This window comes from Phlebotomus papatasi, chromosome 2 (assembly GCF_024763615.1).
Source record: "Phlebotomus papatasi isolate M1 chromosome 2, Ppap_2.1, whole genome shotgun sequence".
Taxonomy (NCBI): domain Eukaryota; kingdom Metazoa; phylum Arthropoda; class Insecta; order Diptera; family Psychodidae; genus Phlebotomus; species Phlebotomus papatasi.
The window spans coordinates 36,424,166-36,447,993 of record NC_077223.1 but is presented as its reverse complement, the minus strand read 5'-3'; the positions used below and the strand labels follow the sequence as shown (position 1 = coordinate 36,447,993).

The 23,828-nt window shown below is 32.7% G+C and overlaps 1 protein-coding gene across 2 annotated transcripts in view; it reads left to right on the top strand.

The window, feature by feature from the left end:
- The first annotated feature begins 551 nt into the window (after nucleotides 1-551).
- Nucleotides 552-23,828, top strand: part of LOC129800315 (protein cortex) — a 126,297-nt gene continuing 103,020 nt past the window's right edge. Inside the window, exon 1 of one of the 2 annotated variants that reach the window (XM_055844604.1) lies at nucleotides 552-790. In XM_055844604.1, coding sequence (XP_055700579.1) covers nucleotides 692-790 — 99 coding nt within the window. In that variant the 5' untranslated portion in view covers nucleotides 552-691. The remainder of the gene's footprint in view (nucleotides 791-23,828) is intronic. The other variant, XM_055844605.1, reaches the window with a different exon arrangement.

Below are 23,828 nucleotides of genomic sequence, written 5' to 3'. Positions count from 1 at the left end.
CATGCCTTTGCTTTGCATATTTCGCATATTTGGAGAGTTTTACCAGCAACGAAGATAATGCCAGAGATGAAGATACGAGATTTGGCTCTGAAAATGCTTTGGAAGCCTTTTGGTATTCTTGGATTAGGGATAGGGATCACCCTATGCTTTTTTAAATGCCCTATGTATGTTGCGACATCTGTTGAGCAATGGAGAAATTCTGTTTCTATTTGACGCGCCATCTCATGGAAGACACTCTAACTTGCATATTGAAATTGATATCTTTTAAAAATAGTCAACGGATTAAATGGGATGAATAGAAATCATGATTTTTGTGACATAAAGAATACTGATTATAATTTGTTAACATAATTTTAATAATTTAAGTTAAAACAATTTTGATTTCACATGAAACTTTCTTTAATTCTCTCTCAAAGTTATAATACATTTTTATAGCTAATTGTACCAAAATGAGTAAAAGAAATGGCCACATTATGTTGTCTCTTTCTTCTTAATTTATTGTAAAATTAAATCAACTCAATCAATACATCAAATTACGGTACATAATTCAGTTTTTATCATCTTCTCCAGCCAGAAAGAGCTTCAAATCTGACTATCCATCTGTGTTCTGACTTTTTTATTGTGATTCAGTTTTCTTAGTGATTTTATTTCCAGTGATTTTTACAAGTGTTCATAAAATTAGGAGATTGTGATGGCCAGCATAAAAGAATCCCCCAGTCCAAGATGTGATAACAACCGACGGTTTGGGATGAAGAAGCGTACAAATTTCCACAGCAACGAGATGGTCAAGGTAAGTGCGATTCTCTAGTTCTGTGCCATCTTTTGGGATTTCCAAGGGCATTACGAGTCCTCAGCATCCAACATTTCACGCAATTGTCACATGGAAATCCCAAATCAGTGCAGACTATTTCGTGACTTTTCCTTGAAGTGATAAGAAGGACCTCTGAGAAAAGTTCCGGAAGGAGTTGTAGGCGAACCCGTCAAGTTGGGACTTAGTAGGCCAGTAGTTGGATACACTTCTAACACTTCTGGTCCACAAAATCCCAAATTGTCAAGCTCAAAGCTCAGCTTTTATCCTAAAAATTCTGAAAAATAATTTTAAAATTAGTTAAATTTGAGTGAAATAATCGCTAAACACTATGTTGTTTCATTTAAATTATTTATAATATTTAAACAATAACTTTATTTGATCATAATCATTAGAATTTGATGTATAATTTATAAATATTCTCAATGAAGACTTCGAAATTATTGATTAGAATTGATAACTTTACTAACTTTCTAAAATCACTCAAACACTGAGAAAAAAACGGGGGTGCGATTAACTTTTTTTCCTCAGAAATTTGACACTTTTTAGGTGTAAAAATATATCAACATTTTTTAATGTTATTTTTACACCTTTTAAGGTTAAAATTAGCATGAAAAAGGGTAACTTTAACCCCTAATATACCTAAAAAGCATTTTATTTACACCGATTTCAGATCAATAGTGCAAGGTAAACATTTCCGGAATGTTATTTTAACTTTTCGGATTTCTCTCTCAGTGAAGAGTTTTTCTTTTGTTCTTATTTTCTTTTAAGTTTATGTAATACAATTCGGATACAGAGTGACGATCAGAGGATCCGCCTATTTTGTTATTTTATGATACATGATCAATTTTTATAATTGATCCTGATTTATATTTTAGAAAATATAATCCATTTTTTTAAATTTGCAAATTAGGGGTGAACTGCCCCACCTTCCCCTAATAAATATCCGATTTGGCAGTTTTGCTAAACGTAAAGAGTTAATATTCAAATAAAACTCTATTGTGTGACTTTTTAGGTGAACCGTATTATGTGTAAAGTTCTCTCTGATTTAGTACCTTTAAATCGGTACCGAAAAAATCTCAATTGAAGAAAGCACTCAAATCGGGAAGGTTATTATTGAACGAAATGAATTAGGGCATTGGCATTCATCGAATGGGATTTGAAATTAAATTCCAATGTGTTTCTCTTTAAAAAAATTCTATTTTTCTGTGTGTATTAAGGGTTACTTTTAGCGAGGTGGCTTACGATCCGTAAATGGGATCTCAGGTAATATAGATCAATTTATTTATAAGGATATCTTTGATTTGAACAAGTCATGTAATCTTACATTGTAAAGAATTTGCCTTAGGTTCTTTTTTAAGTTTTAGCCAAGCTATAATGATCCCAAACATACAACCATAAGAGTATTAAAAAGTGGTTCAATCAAAACAAAATTTATTTTCTGGAACGGCTAGGACTATCTGATTGTAGTTTCATTATTTCAAGATATTATTTTCTGCAGAATAAGGCACAAATTACATATATAAATCATTAAACTTATTTTTTCGCTCTTTAAAACTTAGATATTTTTCTGATATACTTATAGTGATTTGTAATTTTGAACTACTGAATTTTTTTTATACTTAAAAAAATAGAAAAATTTTCGTTGAATAATGCCCAACGCACAATAACTTTTGTTTTGCAAACATGTTTTTGACATTTCAATGAGAGTGAGTGAGATCTAAATCTAGTCATCTTGCTCATTCTCATAGAAAATTTTGAAAACATGTTTACAAACAAAAGTTATTGTGCTTCGGGTATAATTATAAAAAAAATTGAAATATTATTATTATTATTATTATTATTAGTGTGTTAATGTGGTCATAAAGAAGGTTCAAACACTGCGATTGGTCAGTCTATTCTATCAATCATCTTTATTTGTTAGGGCCTTATTTTGGTCTTCTTAACCCTCTAACGATGTTTTCTTTAATATGCGAAAAAAAGTTCTAAAACAATATTTTCTAAGATAATTATGATCCAATGAAGTCGAAAAAACCATCTGTTCTTCATTATCTTTTTTTTAGTTTAGGCGCTAGGTAAGAAAATATAAAAATTTTTTGAAACTCTTTTTGCTTCTAAAATTCACATTTTTAGTTTTTTCAAATTTTTTAAATAAAATATACAAAGTAGAATGACATATCTTTCAGTAAAAAATAAATTTATTATATTCAGATAACTTTAAATCGGTATTTTTTATGGAAATTGGAAATGAGTTTTTTTGCACAAATATTTTTTTTGTTGCTTTTCTCTAACCTGTCACACAAAACTGGGGATAGCAACTAAACGAAAAGTCAAAATGAGTTCAAACTTTCAAGAGATGTTTATAAGACTATTACCGAAGACACTATAGCACTTTTAAATAAATAAAACCTTTATTGTCGCTGTAAATGTGATTTTTGTGAAGACCGCCTGGAGGCGGTCTTACCCGTTAGAGGGTTAATAAAACACAGTAAAACTTCAGGTTGGGATGTTATAATAATGCAGGTAAGGTAACACGGGTCCTGCCTGGGCCGTTTAGTGATCTGCAACCTACTGACCCCATGAGCAAAGATCCGGTATTTGAAATATACATACCTAAATTTCGAGATAAGGCTTAAAATTTTTAATTTTATTAAATCAAAATTGAAGATTTCCCAAAGCAGCCATCTAAAGAAAAATCGAAGGATTCTAACGAATAATAATGATGTTTCTAGTATATCCCGATCTTGCATAGAAAAGTTTTGTTTTTTAATGGCTCCGGCACACCTTTTAGATCAGGAAAATTTGATGTAAGTGAAATTCACATCCGTATCTTTCTTAAAAGCTTTGCATATATCTGTCCCATTCTTATTCTTTTGAACATCACATCAAAATTAAATTTAGTTTAGTATAATTTCGAGACCGAGAGAGTTGGATAGACTAATGCAATTCTTTTGAGAGGGAAGGAGAACAAAATTTTGATTTCATAAAATTATAACGAACTAAAATGTGTGCCAGAGGCTTAAGGTTTAAAAGGCCCTCCTAATTCCGAATCAGCTCTAAAATATGAAAAAAGTTAAGTTAAAAGCTTAAAAGACACTTGACACTCTCCTAATTTTAACGATTCATCGCTTAAAGATTTGTCCTAGAATTGAGGCGATATAACATAAAAAACTTTATACTGGCGTTTTAGATTTTAAAATTAGTCATGAGAATCTCTTGAAGTTTTAAAAGTTAAAAACACTCATATAAGTGTTACTAGACCTTTTAACTTACAATTGGACATATTTAATTTTGTAACATTAAATTTTCAATTAAGTCTTTGAGCTTTCTATTATCTTAATTTGAAAGGGTTAATTTCTATTCAATCCTTATTTCTTTTTATAAGGTTCTTCTCGGAAGATCAAAGAACGTTAATGAAATGTGAATTGTTCTTCATTTTCGTATCTCAGTTAGGGGAAAGTACTCTCACTTCGAATGTTCATGCCTTCGCATAATGTGAATTTTCTTTAAGTTTTTCTAATAGACTCACACATTTTTATTAAATATTAGTTAGCTCATTATCAATTATTGATAATTATGCGATAATCATGTGTAAGTCTTTTAGGAAAAAGAAAAGAAATTCATATTAATTGAAGGCATGAACATCGAAGAAAGAGTACTTTTCCCCTAGTAACTCAAATACGGCTTAAATCGGTTATAAAATTTATTTGAAAATAATTGCAATAACTACAGAGAATAAGAACTTCTTTTTCAATATTTAAAGTGTGTTTCAACTGATTAAAAATAGTTCCTAAATTATTTTTAAAACTTTTCCAAATTTGATTTAGTGAATACGATAATTTTGAAATAATACAAGAACAGCGGAAAGAAATGGAATAAGTAATTTCTAGAAAAGAGTGAAAAGGCTTGGTCATGTCAATTCAACTTACTCTCTCAGTTAGATATCATCCCTGAAATTCCAATATACTCACTACATTTTAAGTTCATTTAATTTGAATTTTGCAGGATTCATATTAATATTTAGAGCTCGTTATAAATGTAGATGTAGAGGATGGTTTGAGATAATTTAATAAATATAAATTGAAATGAATCACTGTGTTCACAGCTGGAGTTTGATTCTTTGAAAGTATGTCAACTTGAAAGTTAATTAGCTTTTTATTTGAACAAAATGCTATAATTATTCGAAAAATTCAAACAGCATTTCGAATATTCATGCTGAAAAATTCACTCAAAGTTATAAAAATTAATGTAATACCACAGTAAGAAGCCATTAAGATTTACTTAGTGATTATGAAGGGATTTAATAATGAGACAGAAAGGGACAGATAATCCTAACCGGCTTATGTAGGTGAGATTCTTAACGTGAGCTAACTCGGAGTGCATGCAAATTCGATTTGGAGCTGAAGTTGGGAGACGCCATTCAGTTATCTTGAATAAAATTCGTGAAATTATACAAATTTTGTATTTAAACCAAAATATCAAGGATTTGGATGAACTGACAGAAAAGTGTTATATGGGTGAAATGTAGACCAGAATGTTCTCTATAATTTTGCCGTAGAACTTGAACTCATCGATTACTCAGAAGCCAAGATAAGCGAGGTTTTTTGTTTCTTAACTCGTTTTTTCATCCAGAGTGCCCCAAGTAGTCATTTGTTGAACTTCAACTATATCAAAGAATTGTTGTATTTTGCGGGACTTTCCATTTAAACCCCTATTTTAAGTGTCTTGGTGGAGTAGAGGCAGTCAAATTGGCATCTGAGTGATTTAAAAGCGTTATTATTGGAAAAATCAATTTTTTCACACTTAAACGGCAAAATCAGAGTGATAGCGTAGTCTGAGCGGAAAATGATGTATGGACGAAATGTAGAGAAAAATGTGCTCTACAATTATGTCGAAGTAATCATCAAAATTGATTCAGCGACAGTCGAGATAATTGAGGTTATGTGATATTGAAATTGGTTTTTCGACTGTGGCGCCCCTGGTGTTGGTCCCACGAAGTTCAAATGTTCTAGAAAGTTGTAGCATTTGGTGAGATCTTTCGTTTAAGCCCTCATTCATCAAAATCGGTCACATAGAACCGGAGATATGATTTTTTGAATTTCGTGAACTTTGACCCCTCATATCTCCGGTTCTATTGAAACCACAGCGCACATACGCACCATTTTGGAAACGTCCTAGACTGGACTACAACATACTAAAATTTCATTAACTTGCACAATGCCGTTTTTGAGAAAAGTGACTTTGAATTTCGATGAATTTTGACGCTATCACAGCGCCACCTGTGGTGACTTTTTGAACTTACATCTGAAAGTGCTCATTGAGACGAAACCAAAAAGGTAAAATTTAGGTCGCTATGTTAATTAGAACCGGAGATACAGGCCGGTCAATGTTCGAACTTTGACCCCTTATAGCTCGGGTCAGGGGTTTTAGATCGACTTAAGTTTTTTTTTGTTTGATAGGTATAATCAACGGCTACAACATACTAAATTTTCAGCCCGATGCACAATGGAATTTTTGAGTTATTTAACTTATAAGATTTAAAAATTTTCTTTTTAATAATAGCGCCCCTAGCGGTGGTTTTACGAACTTGCGATGTTAGAAGGGGAAGTGGCATTTCACGAGAGCTTTCCAAAAAGCCCTCACTTTTTAAATTCTGACAATTAGAACCGGAGTTATGGCCATTTTAAGAAATTTTTTTTGGACCCTTATAGCTCGGGTCAGGGGGGTCGGGGGACCTTAAGTTTGGTATTGATGGAAAGCTCTAAGGCCCAGCTATAACATACTAAAATTTGAGCCCGCTCGATGCCATAGGGACGGAGCTATTGAGAAAACAAAAAAAGGGGGGTCTTCAAAATGGCGGAAGGAGGGGTGGGGGGTGGGGGGTCAATGCACCAAGTTGCAATTTTCACCCGATATATAACCTTTGCCGAAAACCGCAAGTCGATATCTTTTTTAGTTTAGGAGCTATTAAGCTCCAAAGAGCGGCCGGCCGGCCGGCCGGCCAGCCGGCCGGCCGGGAACGTAAAATAGCCACATATATATTCGTGATCAGGAAGTGGCGAAACACATTTTGGCCAAGTTTGAGGTCGATCGGACGACATGAAATTTTGTTAGGATTATAGTAGGTGAGATTGTTAAGAATCTCACCTAATATTGTGAGTCTCGTTGGTGTGGTTTTCAATACAACTATAAAGACTGACACCATGTTAACACTCGAGAAATTTCGAAATTCGAACAGGAAATACATCAGTCACCATGTTGACAAAATTAGGCGTAAAATCGTCTTATCTTTGGCTTTCGAAATCGATTTTCGTATATCTTTTTTCTTAGGAAGCCTCAACTGTAAACGCTCCGAATAACGATTTTGTCCTACAGTATTTAAATTAATATGCTTAAGGAGTCACGTGGGTAACGTAGACTAAAAAATAGCATTTTTCCTTTACATCATATTTCTACATAATAAAAAAATATATTCAGTTCGAGTTCTTAATTATATAAAGATATTACATTTAAACTATATTTTCTGAAATTTTAATTTAATAATTTTGAAAAATCAGTCGTTGGGATCTGGTTTTTGGAGACGGTTTTTGAAAAACCATACTTTTCAGTGGACAGGATTTCTCAAAGTATATTAATCTGACGTTAGAAAATTAAATATTTGCTATTAGTTGATGAGCTGATGATGAGTTGATTAGATGATGAACAATGGGATTTTTTTGGTTTTAATCATAACTGATTTTACAAGACGAAAGGTGGTATAAACACGTTAAAAATAGACCTTTAGTAAGACCTTTTTCAAAACCTTTGATTAAAATAAAAAAATATTACGTTAACAAACAAATTAGAAAAAAATATGCTCTTTTCCAGACTTTTTGATTCATGTAACCCCTTAAACGATTTTTTTTCTTTTGTTGTTTCACAGCATGACATATATTAGGTGAGATTCTTAACAATCTCACCTACTATAATCCTAACAAAATTTCATGTCCTCCGATCGCGCTCAAACTTGGCCAAAATGTGTTTCGCCACTTCCTGATCACGAATATATGGGGGGCTAAGTTACGTTCCCGGCCGGCCGGCCGGCCGCTCTTTGGAGCTTAATAGCTCCTAAACTAAAAAAGATATCGACTTGCGGTTTTCGGCAAAGGTTATATATCGGGTGAAAATTGCAACTTGGTGCATAGACCCCCCACCCCTCCTTCCGCCATTTTGAAGACCCCCCTTTTTTTGTTTTCTCAATAGCTCCGCCCCTATGGCATTCAGCGGACTCAAATTTTAGTATGTTATAGCTGGGCCTTAGAGCTTTCTATCAATACCAAACTTAAGGTCCCCCGACCCCCCTGACCCGAGCTATAAGGGTCCAAAAAAATTTCTTAAAATGGCCATAACTCCGGTTCTAATTGTCAGAATTTAAAAAATGAGGGCTTTTTGGAAAGCTCTCGTGAAATGCCACTTCCTCTTCTAACATCGCAAGTTCATAAAACCACCGCTAGGGGCGCTATTATTAAAAAGAAAATTTTTAAATCTTAAAAGTTAAATAACTCAAAAATTCCTTATGCAATCGGGCTGAAATTTTAGTATGTTGTAGCCGTTGATTATACCTATCAAACAAAAAAAACCTTAAGTCGATCCATAACCCCTGACCCGAGCTATAAGGGGTCAAAGTTCGAACATTGACCGGCCTCTATCTCCGGTTCTAATTAACATATCGACCTAAATTTTACCTTTTTGGTTTCGTCTCGATGAGCACTTTCAGATGTAAGTTCAAAAAGTCACTACAGGTGGCGCTGTGATAGCGTCAAAATTCATCGAAATTCAAAGTCACTTTTCTCAAAAACGGCATTGTGCAAGTTAATGAAATTTTAGTATGTTGTAGTCCAGTCTAGGACGTTTCCAAAATGGTGCGTATGCGCGCTGTGGTTTCAATAGAACCGGAGATATGAGGGGTCAAAGTTCACAAAATTTAAAAAATCATATCTTCGGTTCTATGTGACCGATTTTGATGAATGAGGGCTTAAACGAAAGATCTCACCAAATACTACAACTTTCTAGAACATTTGAACTTCGTGGGACCAACACCAGGGGCGCCACAGTCAAAAAACGAATTTCAATATCACATAACCTCAATTATCTCGACTGTCGCTGAACCGATTTTGATGATTGCTTCGACATAATTGTAGAGGGCATTTGTCTCTACATTTCGTCCATACATCATTTTCCGGTCAGACTACGCTATCACTCCGATTTTGCCGTTTAAGTGTGAAAAAATTGATTTTTCCCATAATAACGCTTTGAAATCACTCAGATGCCAATTTGACTGCCTCTACTCCACCAAGACACTTAAAATAGGGTTTTAAATGGAAAATCCCACAGAATACAACAATTATTTGATATAGTTGAAGTTCAACAAATGACTACTTGGGGCACTCTGGATGAAAAAACGAGTTAAGAAACAAAAAACCTCGCTTATCTTGACTTCTGAGTAATCGATGAGTTCAAGTTCTACGGCAAAATTATAGAGAACATTCTGGTCTACATTTCACCCATATAACACTTTTCTGTCAGTTCATCCAAATCCTTGATATTTTGGTTTAAATACAAAATTTGTATAATTTCACGAATTTTATTCAAGATAACTGAATGGCGTCTCCCAACTTCAGCTCCAAATCGAATTTGCATGCACTCCGAGTTAGCTCACGTTAAGAATCTCACCTACATAAGCCGGTTAGGATTATCTGTCCCTTTATTTAACATAATTAAATAATAATTTATGTACTGACCAAATTGATTATTTTGAACAATAACCGTAGTGCAAATAAATTTCTAAAACCATAAAATCTTTAATATCTGCCACGTTTTTTGATTGGATAGAGCTTGAAAGCACTTAAAGCTCGGTCATTTAAAATACAAACAATTGAGTTTTCTCCATTTTGAATTGCAAAATAAAATAAAAGTTAATTACATATTTAATAAAATATACAAAGTAATTGCAGAACAAACAGATAATAGTTAGATTTCGAAATAATACTATAAAAATGCAAATTCATTTATGCAAAAAAGCAAAGCATTCATCAATTTTGCATCATGTTCATAAAGACTATATAAATATTGTTTTAAATCTTTTCTAAAACAGAAAATTGGATGCATTGATTTACATTGTATTTCTGGGAATAGTAATTTAAAATCTTTTATTTGTTTTTGAAATTTACATTTCAATTTCCTTGGAATTTGTTCTAATTTCGTGGTCAGTTTAGACCTGAATTCTAAATACTCTTAATATTTCTGAAATTCTAGGAAAAGACTCATATTTTAAATTAAAATATAACATTAACAGAAGGAATAAATAAAAATTTAGTAAAAATTCCACTTTCGTCAGTACAAAACATACTTTTTCCACTTTTCTAATATCAAGAGCTTCATTTTATTAACTGACCAAATTTTATGTTTACTGACTAATCAGTAAAAAAATAAATTATAAGAATTTAAGAATCTTTCCATTCGAAGGTTTATTTGTAGATTTTATTTTCTTTATTTCGCTTTAGCTAATAAATTTCCTGACCTCCCTGACTGACGATATCACTGATTTTGAAGTTCTAAACCAATACAATTCGTTTTTAAAAATTCTTACTTATCAAATTTGAAATTTTTACTTCCAAATTTAATTTGAAAATTACGTACCAAACTTCATTAATTTAGCAAATTATTACTTATATTAACGTTAATACTGTTACTTCTGAAACTTATTTATTCATTAAAAGGTGAGATACTTAAAAATCCCGCCTATTTTTTTTAATCAGTGAGCGCGTAATAAATTAAAATTTATTTTATTACTATGGTCATCAGTAAAAAAGATATTGATGTAACTAACAAAAATTGTTTAGCATTGTGAAAGAAATTGATTTTAAGTGTTAAATTCTTTAAAATTTAATTCAGAAAATCCAATTTTCGATAGGAAAGAAGTCAAATTAATTTAATGAAAAGTAAAATTAGATGTTTTACTGATCATTTTCTCTCTTTTTGAGTAAAGCAATAACTAATCGTAATTTGTGAAAATTACTTTTTAGTTTTCATACTTTTTGGATCATTCTTGTTAGTAAATATTTGGATTTCTAATAGATCACTTTTCATTATTTATTAAAAATTACTAATCAAATGTGAATTTTTAAGTGTTTTTTTCCTTTTTTAATTCACTACTGATAATTTTAGTTGATTATTTTAATTTAATTTAATTTAATTTTAATTAAATTTTAATTTTAAATTTTTCCAACCCAACCAAATTTTTTTGATGATCATATTTAATTTGTTGGCTTTTTGTGGATACAACATTTAACTTTCAGTATTTTATTATTATAATTAATAAATATGTTCTTATTTTAAAAATAATATTCAAAAAATATTTTAGAAAAAGAAAAATTACTCTGAAGAAAAGCCTTATATCAAATTAACAAGAAAAGTTAATCAAAAGGATGTTTAAAATTCGAGAAAAAGTGTTGTCAAATTGGTAACTAACATCCTTTTGACAAGATTTAGACAAGATCCATTTGTCAGTTTAACAAGATTTTTTTTTCAGAGTACAAAGTTTTGATCCATCCTGGAGATGTACCTATCACATTGATTAAAATAATTTTTTGATCAATTTTACGTTTGATTTTATTGGACCAAATATTACTTATTTCTTATATTTTTTAGCACTTAAATCATGTTCAACGCACAATAAGTTTTATTTTGTAAACACGTTTTTGAAACTGTCAATGTTAGTGAGCGAAATGATTAGATCTGGATCACAATCATTCGGATGTCAAAAATATGTTTATAAAACAAAAGTTATTGTATGTTGAGCATTATACCCAATGCACAATAACTTCTGTTTAGTAAACATGTTTTTGATTTTTCTATGAGAGCGACTGAAACCTAGATCTAGTCATCTCTCTCACTCCCACAGGAAATTTGAAAACATATTTACAAACAAAATTTATTGTGCGTTATGCCAAGCGCATAATAATTTTTGTTTGTAAACATGTTTTTAAAATTTCCCATGAGAATGAACGAGATGACTAGATCTAGATCTCATTCACTCTCATTAAAAGGTCAAAAACATGTTTACTAAACAAAAGTTATTGTGCGTTAGGCATTACATAAAACACTAAAAAACATGTTTCTCAAAACATAATATTTAATGTCTGTTGACTGATTAGCAAAGAATCCATATAGTACACATTCCTCTTCAACAAGTTCTTGTTTAACAAAATCCTTTTACATTCTTGCAACTGCACATGCTTACAATGTAGATGGCCATTCCGGGTAACAGATTATCTGCAAATGAAGACACCATGAAGGGTATAATGAGAATGTAATGAAGTGAAAATGAGCGAGACACGTGATAATCTCCTGTTGAGTAGCAAAAAAAAAAAGATCCCGCGGCTCGAATATGTCCAAAAGAGGTGTCATGTCACGCTGTGAGTGGATCAAGATCAGTTGGACGGATTTGCAGAGTGTCTCGGGTGCATTTCCATAAATTGCAGAAATTATTGTGCGCCGATGAATCTGGCAAGATTGAATGAATGATGACGAGACGCAGATGATGACGAGAGACTCTTGCCCATATACGAGTGTCACCTCCGCGCGCTTCTGTTTGCTGGAATATCGCCCAGAGATCTCGTGGCCGTCAATTTTCCACGCAATGACGGTGTTGCGAGGGAGAGCCGGTCCAAGACTGATCGTATGATGATGTTTGTTTGACTGGCTGCCCGGGGAGGATGACACTGCGGTGACTGAGGAAAAACAAAACAAAACATTATATTCCACAATGTCTTATCATGTGCCAAATATAAAATCTACTTTCAAAGGGGTAGCTGACTAATGTCGTCAATGAGTCTTTTAAATTTGATTGACATGTCATTTTGATTTTCGATATTCATATTCAAAAAGACAAAGTCAAAAACTTTCACAGCGACAGCTGTCAAACAATCAATTGTCTAATTGTTTTTATTTTAAGTTTGAGAATCTAATTTGCCAACCTTTTCTTGTTGAATCTCTAACTGTTAATGATCATTGTGTCTGTCATACAGCCAAAAATACGATAAAAAATGCCATTTTGACAGGTGAAGCTGCTACACTTGAAACGCTTCGACAGTTCAAAAATTAAATTACACTGATATTTGTTTTATTGCAGAATACTTCATTCTCATTTTTTAGTAGTTTTCAATTGAATAGCGATCATTTCCCATTGAATTTTGATGAGAATATGAAATCAATTTGTGTATTTGACAGCTCATGCTTTGAACACTTTGACAGCTGTCATGCAAAATTGTTTAGGGGACAGCGGGGTTCCATTTCCTCAGTAACCTAACGTGAGATTGTAATAGAGCGATAGAAGCGACAAATACTTGAATTTATTTAACCAATTTCATTATAATGAAAACTAAATTATTTTTTACTGAGAATAAATTATTTTAAATAGTTTTTCTTGTCAATATTTCAATTACCAAATATTTATTTGGTGTCACATTTCGACAAGACAACGAAATGAATTTGGCGCTTTGACATGCCGCCATAAAAATCGATAATTTTCTCAGCTGTTAATCCAGTTGTAATACATACAATTTGCCGTATTTAGTTTGAAGGCACAAATTACTAAGTTTAAAGCTGTATTATTAAGAGTTAATGTAATTTTTCCCACCAAACTTGGAAAGAAAAGCGTTTTAATATCGATTGGCCTCTTCGCCGAATCTTCTAATCATTTTAACAGTTTCGTAATAAGTAGTAGTTTTAGATTTATTTACTCCCATTCTTCTAATCATGACTTTAAATTCATCTTGTATACATTCAGTTTTTTAATTTCTAATAATCTTGTTAATCACGAAAACAAGAATGTAAAATGCTTTTCAGGATGAACACGATTTTAAGTATCTCTAGTTTCGAAACAGTTATTGCAATATTAATCATAAAATTTCAAAGAAATTTTAGTTACTATTTTTCAATTTCAAATTTAGATTGAAAATAAAATTTCGTTTCTATTTAATTAGAAAAGTTAATCCATGTTTATAAACTTCAGATGTAAAGCGGTCATAGTGCGTTTTAGTATGATTTCAGAATTCCCTCTGTATAATAATTCCAAACACCTTGTCACATAAATATTCAATTTTATTGTAATTGCTAATTTCACATGTGTTTTGAGAAAAAAATATTAATAAAAAATAAACAAATTGATCTTTGACATGTTTGAAGCAATTAAACTGCTATGATAGTTTTTGCCATAATAAAATCTAATAATTTTTGTTTTATGCCTTTCATAATAGTCAATTTTCCTGTAATTGATAATGGAGCTTTAATCCTTGTTTATTTTGACAGAAAAGCAAAATCCAATATGTCAGTTTGACAGGTGGCGCTGTCAAATCATTTGAATCACTGTGACAGTTTTGACAGTTAATTCGCACTTAACACTTCCTTAGTGTTTTCTCTGTCAATTTAAATTGCAAACAAGTGTTACAGTTTCAGAGCAACATGTCGTAGAAATTAATTGCTGTTTATCGACAAGATCAATCTCTAATTGATGCGATTAGCCAGTATGAAGTACGAATTGTGACAAAATGTGTCCGTTTCAGTTGTAAATTAATCACCCCTTTCGATGCATCTTCAACTTTAGTGCAGAAGAAGACTCCCTGTGGTGAAGCACACAAAATCCACCAAGGCAATTCAATCCCAGTCGTTCCCATTTACTACAGGTACCTCTTGTGAGAATTTTTAATGAGACCTATCAGAAATTAATTCGTCATGGTGGACAGTGAAGGGCGAACAGTGTGAATTAGCATTTTGATGCTGTTTGGGGACATCACGCAACAAAAACCATCCAATTAATTTACGATCGAAATGACAAAATTTATTTGATGTCCAGTGGTGAGAGGAGGCATAAAAAGAAGTTTAAAATTGCAGAAATTTCTCTCACAGTTTGGACAACAATTCACACGAATCTTGGGCTGGTTTGGCCATTTGGTCACGGATGGCACAAGCAATTGGCTCTGACGCCGGAATGACACGATCGTGAGGTGATCTTGGCATTTTGAGGGGAAGATGGGGTTAACAAGGAAGAAAAAATTGCGGAATTTGTTCTTGTGTCTCCTCAACTGTCCACTCCTGTCGCCAATCACCGGGTCTCAAGTGCAAGACACATAAATAAATATCCGCTTGACCGATCAATTCACGATCGCGGTGAGTTGATCGCGAATTCCACCTGATTATGAATATCATTATGCGCCTTCATTGTGCACTTATCTACCTATTTAAGCGTCACATTATATGATTTTTGCTCTCTGGAGGATCTCCTGTTAACAGGGACGAACTTATATGATACATACGTACACTCAGAGAAAAAGAAAACATAATTTTTTTGTGGCAAGAGATAGTGTTTTTGAATATTTTTTAATAGCGTACAAACACTAGAAGCAATTTTCGTTAAAAATTTCCTTTTCCAAAAAAAAACATTTGATATTTCTACTCACAGTGATTTATTTTTTATTTTAAATTTTATTTTAAAAAGCATTTTTTCTTTCATTTCTCTAAAGTATGTAGAGGCCTTAATGCTCAGAGAATGTTTCCTTGATTCTAGATATTTTCTTTATAAAAATATAATCTAAATATACTTCTATATTTATTTCCATTGAGATTTCTGATTGGTTAGAGTTTGACTGTATTCAAAGCTTTTAAAAATTCTAGCCATTTTATCCAATGAAAGAGCGAGTTGGTTTTTTATGAAACTTATGTCCAACCTAAATATGGTGTTTTTTTTTCAAAAGTTTCATTCCAGAATCAGAAACTGTCTTCCTAGATATAGAACTATACCATTAAACTACAGTTTCTCCATTTTAATATAAATTACTATAAGTTCTGTTTGTTTAGTGAAAGCATATAAAATCGTAATTTTGTCATAGTATTTTTAAATCAGTTTTAATTATTAACTTCTTATTATTCTTAACATTTCATATTTAATTTTAAAATTTTGAATTTGACTTTTGAATTTTTTTTCATATATTTCTTCCTTTTTACTCTTACTGGGGTGATATAGGCTGTCAAATTTTTGAACTTTGCCCCTAATAGTTCACATAAATCAAAAGGGAATAAGTTTTTCCTACAATATACTGAAACTAAATTCTAAGTCTGGCCAAAGAGAAATCCTTTAGAAAATTAGAAAACTTTATTTAATTTATCCTGATTTTTCTAATAATAATTTTATGGAATTCCATTAAATCGTAAAGTGGTGATTACCGGAGTTTAATTCAGTTTAGGCCAGTTAATGTTTCTGGCAATTGCTGCTATATCTTAGGTAAGTTAAGTATAGCTGCAATAGGAGCAAGCTGAAATAGTTTTTAATTCTCTTTTCGGGAACATTAATTGTGGGAGAAATTGACAGAGCTTGGAGTCATATTGGAAGGGCACGATAATATGTTAAAATCTCACCTAAGACATAACCTATACGACAATTAACGCTAAAAACGAAGGTTTCGTTACTTAGATCTATTTGAAAACCATTAATTGATGATTTGTTCTATGTATGAATTTCTGTGTCGAAGATTGGCAATTTAAGATTGACACGTTTGTTTTCGAAACCAGAACCTTTTCTTCTAGGTTTGAAAAGAAATTGGTATCGTAATTAGAAGTTCTAAAATCAAGTATAAAATTTAGGTTAACCCTTTAAGGACGATTGGAACACCGGTGTCCCATAAAGAAAATAATTTTTCCCGACTACCTAAAGTTACTTTTTCCTTACATTTGTACATAATTGTAAAGTAGAAGGTTGAAGGAATCTAGAGTATTTTTTGCAAGTCTTTAGCTATTTGCTATGTAGTAAATATTTAAGTTCAAAAATGGCGAATTTTTTAATTCTCAAATTCATAATTGATTTTATTTATTTTTTATACTTCCAATTATTTTTAAGTAAAACCCTTTTGGAAATAAGAACTATAATACTCATACGAATATAAGTTCAAATATAAGGTAATTAGCGATCTTTCCAAATGTAATCGAAATGTAGCCTTGCTAACAGCTTCGCAAATAGATTGGAGGCCTTTATATTATGCCCCTAACTCTTCCGATAAGGTGATTGTCCTGACTGAGAATCTTAACTACCTCTTTGACAGAGTCGTACCTAAAAGGCGGATTCTTGAACGGGGTCTGCAAACTCCTTGGATCAATGAATCAATACTTTCCCATATCAAAAGACGCAACGCAGCGTACAAAAAGTGGAAACGCTCGGGCTCTATCCATGATGGTGTTCGTTTCCGAAAATTGCGCAACAAAGTTTGCTGTCTAATAAAAGAAGCAAAACAATCCCACTTTCACAAAAATTTGAACCCTGAGCTTCCCTCTAAAAAGCTTTGGAGGAACGTTAAGAAACTTGGCTTACGTCCTTCGATAGGCTCTCTGGGGAGTGGATCTGTTTCTGCAGATGAGCTTAATCGATTTTTCTCATCACCTTCTCGTGCTGTCTCTGTAAATTGTCCCCCTCTTCCTAATATTCCTTGGGAGGGTTTTGGCTTTGGTTGCGTTTCGCAAGAATGCGTAATTCATGCCATCTCCCGTGTCAGGTCGGATGCCGTGGGGTGTGATGGCGTCTCCCTTAAATTCATCAAAATCTTGCTCCCGGAAATTATCTCAGTGCTCACAAATACTTTTAATAATGTGTTAACTACCTCCTTGTTTCCTAATTCCTGGAAGACAGCATTGGTTGTGCCAATTCCAAAAATTTCTAATCCAACTTGTCCTTCTGATTATAGGCCAATTAGCTTACTCCCAGTTCTATCTAAAGCTTTTGAATTTCTTCTCCATCAACAAATTTCTCAATATCTTTCTAATAATGGTTTGCTCAGTGACTATCAATCAGGCTTCCGTTGTGGTCACAGCACCACTACAGCCCTTCTTAAAGTGAGCCATGACATATCGGCGGCTATCGATCGCAACCATTTTGTGGTCTTGGTATTGCTTGACTTTACTAAAGCGTTTGATAGTCTGCCGCATGACTTGGTTTGCTATAAACTCTACAAGCTTTTTAATTTCTCCTCATCCGCGGTCTCTCTTATTGCCTCCTATTTCAGCGGAAGATCTCAGAGAGTTAAATTTGGAGATAAATTGTCTGCCCCAGCTTCTCTGACAAAAGGCATTGGACAGGGATCCATTCTTGGACCCCTGCTTTTCTCTCTATTTATCAATGACTTACCAACTGTCTTGCGCAATTGTTCATACCACTTGTATGCTGATGATCTGCAAATTTACATTGAAGGTGATTCTTCTGACCCATCCTCTACCTTTCAGCTCATGAATGACAATTTGGCGAAAGTCGAGCACTGGTCCGTTTCAAATGGCTTACTCCTAAATCCCAAAAAGTCGCAGGCTATTATCATAGGCAAAAAGGCAACCAACATTACTCCCTATCCTCTAGTCCTTCACGGCGAAGTTATTCCTTTTGTGGATCAGGTGAAAAACCTGGGTATTGTCTTTAACAAGACGTTATCTTGGTCTGACCATGCATCCACCATTTGCCGCAAGGTGAACTTTTCTCTCTATACACTTAGACGCTTCCGGGACATCACACCCTATGATATTCGCTTGCTCCTAGCCCGAGCACTGCTACTTCCATTTTTTAATTATGGAGCAGAGCTCTTCTTTCTGTCGGATGCTGACACGATTCGCCGACTTTCAGTTGCTTTCAACAATTGTGTGAGATATATTTGCGGGTTGCGCCCTCGTGATCACATTTCTTCTTATAGAAATGTTTTTGTAGGATGTGATCTCCCATCGCTACTTCAAATGCGCGCTCTCATCTTTCTTAACCGGTTGATTGCATCGGGATGCCCTGGGTACCTGGCCTCTCTCTTGACTCCTGGCGGGTCGGCTAGAGTCGGTGGACTGATTGTCCCTAAGTCACACCATGAGTCCTTCAGACGAACTCTATTTGTCAAAGGGGTTTTTATGTATAATTCTCTCGCTCCTCAGAAGCGTAGATCGCCTGACACTATTAGGGAGCACTTCCAGAATGGACCTTGCTAATTTCTCTTTTCATTTTTTAAATTCTTGATTTGTTTTATAAGCTATATTTTATTTTACTTTGCTTCATTTTCCTTTTTTTTAAACTATTTTTTTTTATTTTTTCTTTTATGCCACAAATTTGTAAGAGGGAACTACCCTAAGTTTTGTGTGTCAATAAATTGAAATTGAAAAATTGAAATTGAAATATTCGGTGAGATTCTTAACAATCTCACCTACTATTTTTCATTAAAGCAAAAAATCGTATTCATTGGTATTGTCAGAAAAATTACTTCAATTTTTGGGCTATTTTTGTCTTTATCGTTCATAGAAGCACAAAATACACCAAATCAGATTCTGTTAGACTTTCGAAGGTTAGATGTAAGACTTGTAATTAATTATGTTTCCCAGTTTAATTTTTTATTGTTGATTTTCAGTCCGTAAAAAGTGTCTCGTCGTTAAAGGGTTAAGAAATTTAAGGAGATCGAATAAATTTCTGAGGCCATTGAAAATACTACTCCCTCCGTTCCGAAATAAGTCGTACGCTTGGGAAAAATTCTTGTTCCGAAATAAGTCATGGGAAAAAATAAGATTAAGGGAAAGTACTAAGTAATGTTTTTTGGGCACTTTTAATGCTTGTGATGGACCTTTATTGGAATAAGTGTCAATTCTACAAGACGACTTCAATAACTCATAATCGTCGACTTGCGGACAGGAACAGCTGACTAGAAGATGCCAGGATACTACTATTTAGTCATTTTTCTAGCCAATTACTATCAAGAATATTTCTTTGTATACTTAATAATATGTAACATTGAAAATAGAAGAATTATTAATTTCAAACAAGTGACGATTATTTAAAATTTAATTTTAATTTTTCTAAATTTTTATGAGTGTACTGATCATTCAGCTGATCGTCAGCTTCGATAGCTCGATCATTTTTCTTCCAACGCCCTGGAGATTCTCCAAATGGGAGGAATTTAACCATGATCTTAGTTATCTACTCCCGAGGATAAAATATATATGATATGATGCCCCTATTTCGCACCCGATCCTCAAGCCACTGAAGCTCAGAAACACGTTTTGGTGAATGATAAATGAGAGATTGCACGCTAGCTGTCGATCTATAAATGATGAACTTCATAAGATGACGAGATGACAATTCGCCGATAAGAAGTTCTTCATTATTAAACACAATTTCTCTATATATTCCTCAGAGAAGTATCTCTTCTTATATTCGAATTGCATTTGGAAGACAGTTTTGCAATTGATGCAATGTGAGTACAATGTTGACGAGAGAAAATGGGAATTTGCCTCGTTGGGGGTGAAGAACAATTAATTAACTTATGCTAATTTATCGCAACAAATGAAAATCTTTAGAGAGTAATCTTGTTTTTTTGTACCATTGATCCCGTTCTCAAGATGAAATATAGGATCTTGTTTGCAATTAAGTTTCTCATTCAGCCCAGAAAATGTCCCAGGATCTTGCAAATGGTGTTGTCTTTCCTCACCAACCGTGCCAATGTATTTGCAATTTATGCTTATCATCTGGCAATAACAGAACCATAGAGACAACAACTGCCGCCACTTCTCAATGGGGGAGGCAATAATAGAAGTTTTGATCACTCTGGTGGGCTCAAGAGAGTGCCCATAAAATCTCTTTCATAAATTATTGAAAAGGCAAGGCGTCCAGGTAGAACTTGGTGAGGGCATGAGAAGGCAAACGTAGAATTGGTTTTTGACCGATGAATAAAAGAAATTCTCTGCCAATCTGTCTGTAGATTGAGATAGATTTGTGATCATACGAAGACTTACCACTCACTGAATTTGCTCAGTTAGACAAGCAAAAGACTTTGCATATTTATGCCATTGATCTCAAAGTGTATGACTCAATTTCTGATCCTCCGCTTGAGCGAGAAAATTCAATTTATTTCAACGGTTGCAGTTAGATTTTTCAATTACTAAAATATACATTTATTATACCAGCACCACTTCAATTATTCATTTTCTGTACAAGTTTGTTGCAAAATTGATTCATCTAGAAAAAAATGATAATAAATTTAACGCACATTCACATGTGAAAAATTGCAACCAAGTAAAAATATTAAAATAGTCTGTTAATTGATTGTAAATAAATGATCTATTTAGTAATGAATTTGCATATGTCCACATCAATATTAAGCAAGGAAAAGATAGTGTTCTTGTTTTTTTCTTACCATATGAAAATTTATTGAGCTATTTTTTATTAAAAAAAATATTCATAAAGTGATTCTGTCGATTCTGTACACGATGTAAAAAGTCAATTATTAGTAGTTTAATTTGCAAATAAAAGGAGATAGGGTAAAATGAGGTAGTTTGGAACCATTTATAATTTGGGACATTTAAGATTTTCTCACTGTTTCAGATGAGTAAAGAGAAAACAAAGACCGCAAAATAGAAGAAAAAGACGATTAAGAAGAACAGAAACAGCTTGTCTTCCTTTTGAATCTCTGAAACGGTGAGATAATCTCAAATGTCCCAAATTGGAAATTGTTCCAAATTACCCCATTTTACCCAATGCAGCAAAATTTGTAAAATTATGTAATTTCAAAATCTTAAAAATACTTCTTGGGGGTAATAAAGCTAACTCTCTGAAATTTGGACATCTGGAACCGAAATGCCATCCGAATTATGGAGTTATTCGAGCGTAAAACTGTTTGTATAAAATCTAACGATTTAAGTAAATACTCATATTAAATTTAAAGTTATTGTAAGTTTCACAAAACTGTCAATAAAATGAATAATCACAATATACTTAAGAAAAGCCACAGCAAAAGACAATGGGCAACACGAGGTGTGGAGATTTTCATGTTTGGATGATCCAAATAAAACACGAAACAAATAAAAAACCTTTTATCAGAGATGGATCTACGCCTATTTTGTAGATACTACATGTTTTAAAAGTGACCATGATTCGCCAAAAAGGACTGTGAATCTTTGGGAAACTAATGTCCTAGACACACTTACGACTTAAGCCGAGAGATGACTTAGTGGAAAATTACGAAAATGTAGTTTGACCATTATTTCTAATATAATTATGCTAAGTCATCTCTCGGCTAATCCTTAGGTCTGTCAAGGCCCTTACGACTTGCCTTACGATATCTCTCTGAAAATTTAATTAGGTTCAGCTCAAAGTCGATATATGACTTATTTATTTATTTATTTATTTATTCATGTCCTTGTACATTACTAAGTACAAAGTGGAGCTGTATCTACTTAAACTTTAGATAATGTATTTTAAGATTTCACCACTGACTTCTCCATCTGGTAGCTTCCATATAAATCAATCGCATTTTAAGCCATCGAGCAATATGCCTTAGGCAGACTTACGACTTAAGCCGAGACGGCTTAACGCAATTATAATCAAAATAATAAGTTAAAATAATAAAATAATAAGTTTTTAACCAATCTGTTTCTCGGCTTAAGATAAGAAATGGCTTCGTTAGTGGGAAACGGATGGGAATTTAATCAAAGCATTATTTTTATTATACGTTAAGATATCTAGGATATCTACCTGTCCCAGCTTAAGTCCTAATTGGGTCTCTAGAGCATTACAGTGTAATAAGATGAAAACCTTTTCGGTCAAGGGAAGCCATTGATATTTCAGAAGTCGTTGTTTTTCGTACATCGTAAACTGCTGGTACCGAAGAACGTTTTCTACAAGACTCAAGGAATATTTTACTTACACAAATTCTATTCCTATGTCTTAATTTTCCATCTGGCTTTTCAAGTTTTTCTCATAAATTCTTGTATATTCTTTAATTCTAGGAAGAAAATTACGTATGACGACTTTCCTCTTTACGAAAATATTTTCCTTCCAAAATAATATAAGATTGCTGAATATCATAAAGTTAAAATAGATACCGTTATCAAGAATTTTTCAGCTAAATGTTTCAGTTGTGTAATGGCTTAATGAGAATATTTTTATTCCGACTATTCTGAATTTCTTATTTACAGTTTTTGGATACCGGTTTCTTTTAGGACCTTACAATCTTAAAAGACTTTAATTATTCTTCTAAGGAGAATATTTATTTATAGAAGACACTTGCGAATATGAAATGCTTTATATGAACATTGAAAGATATTCAAAGATTTATAACGAAAATCTGGAAAATACGGGAATGAAGATATAATAATATGGTTATACAAAAATCTTCTTTAAGTATTCTTTTCATTCTTTTACATTTTTAAATTTAAAATTGAATGTTAAATTAATGTTAAATTGTTATTGTGAAAAAGTGAGATTTATAAAATAAGTCTAAACATTTCTTGAGCATACAGGTTTTATGCTCTGGCGTTTTTCGTAGATACTTTTGAGTTGGTCCCGGAACAAAAGTTGTCACCCTTATCAATACCTATTCAATGGTATGGATTTCCTTCTAGGCGAAAGATTAAACCATTTTGCCCATTGTTCTTTGAACATAAATATTTTAAGTCGATAAACTCAAACAAAACATGAGAATCAATAAACTTTTTTTTAAATGGATCTGCAACCAAAATTAAAATTTAGCCTCATTTTAAAGAACCAAATTAGCAAGAGTTTATTGTACTTTAAAACAATGAGTAAAAAGTGACAAAAATTGACAGCGAAAGTTATATAAATCTTCTTAAAAATTTTTATCATAGTCTGTGAAAAAAATGGTGCTAACCTTTTAAATCAACTGAAAAATTGCAGTGATATTTCAAATTAATCTTAACTGTTTCAAGATGTATTACGAGCTTGATTACGAGCTTTCTAGATCCCGTTTCAACGATAAAGCATCAGACCACCCAAGAAATAAAATAAATTTATTTAAATCCGAGTAATTGCAAATATATTAAAGATTCCCATTAAATGATGGAATTAAGTGTGAGTGCGGAAAAATATATTTCATCGACTTTAGATAAAATTTTGCTGTACTTTTGCGATAGAGATGACAAAGCGTCTCAGTTTTGCAGAATGCTTGAACTCACGAGATAGCTTTAC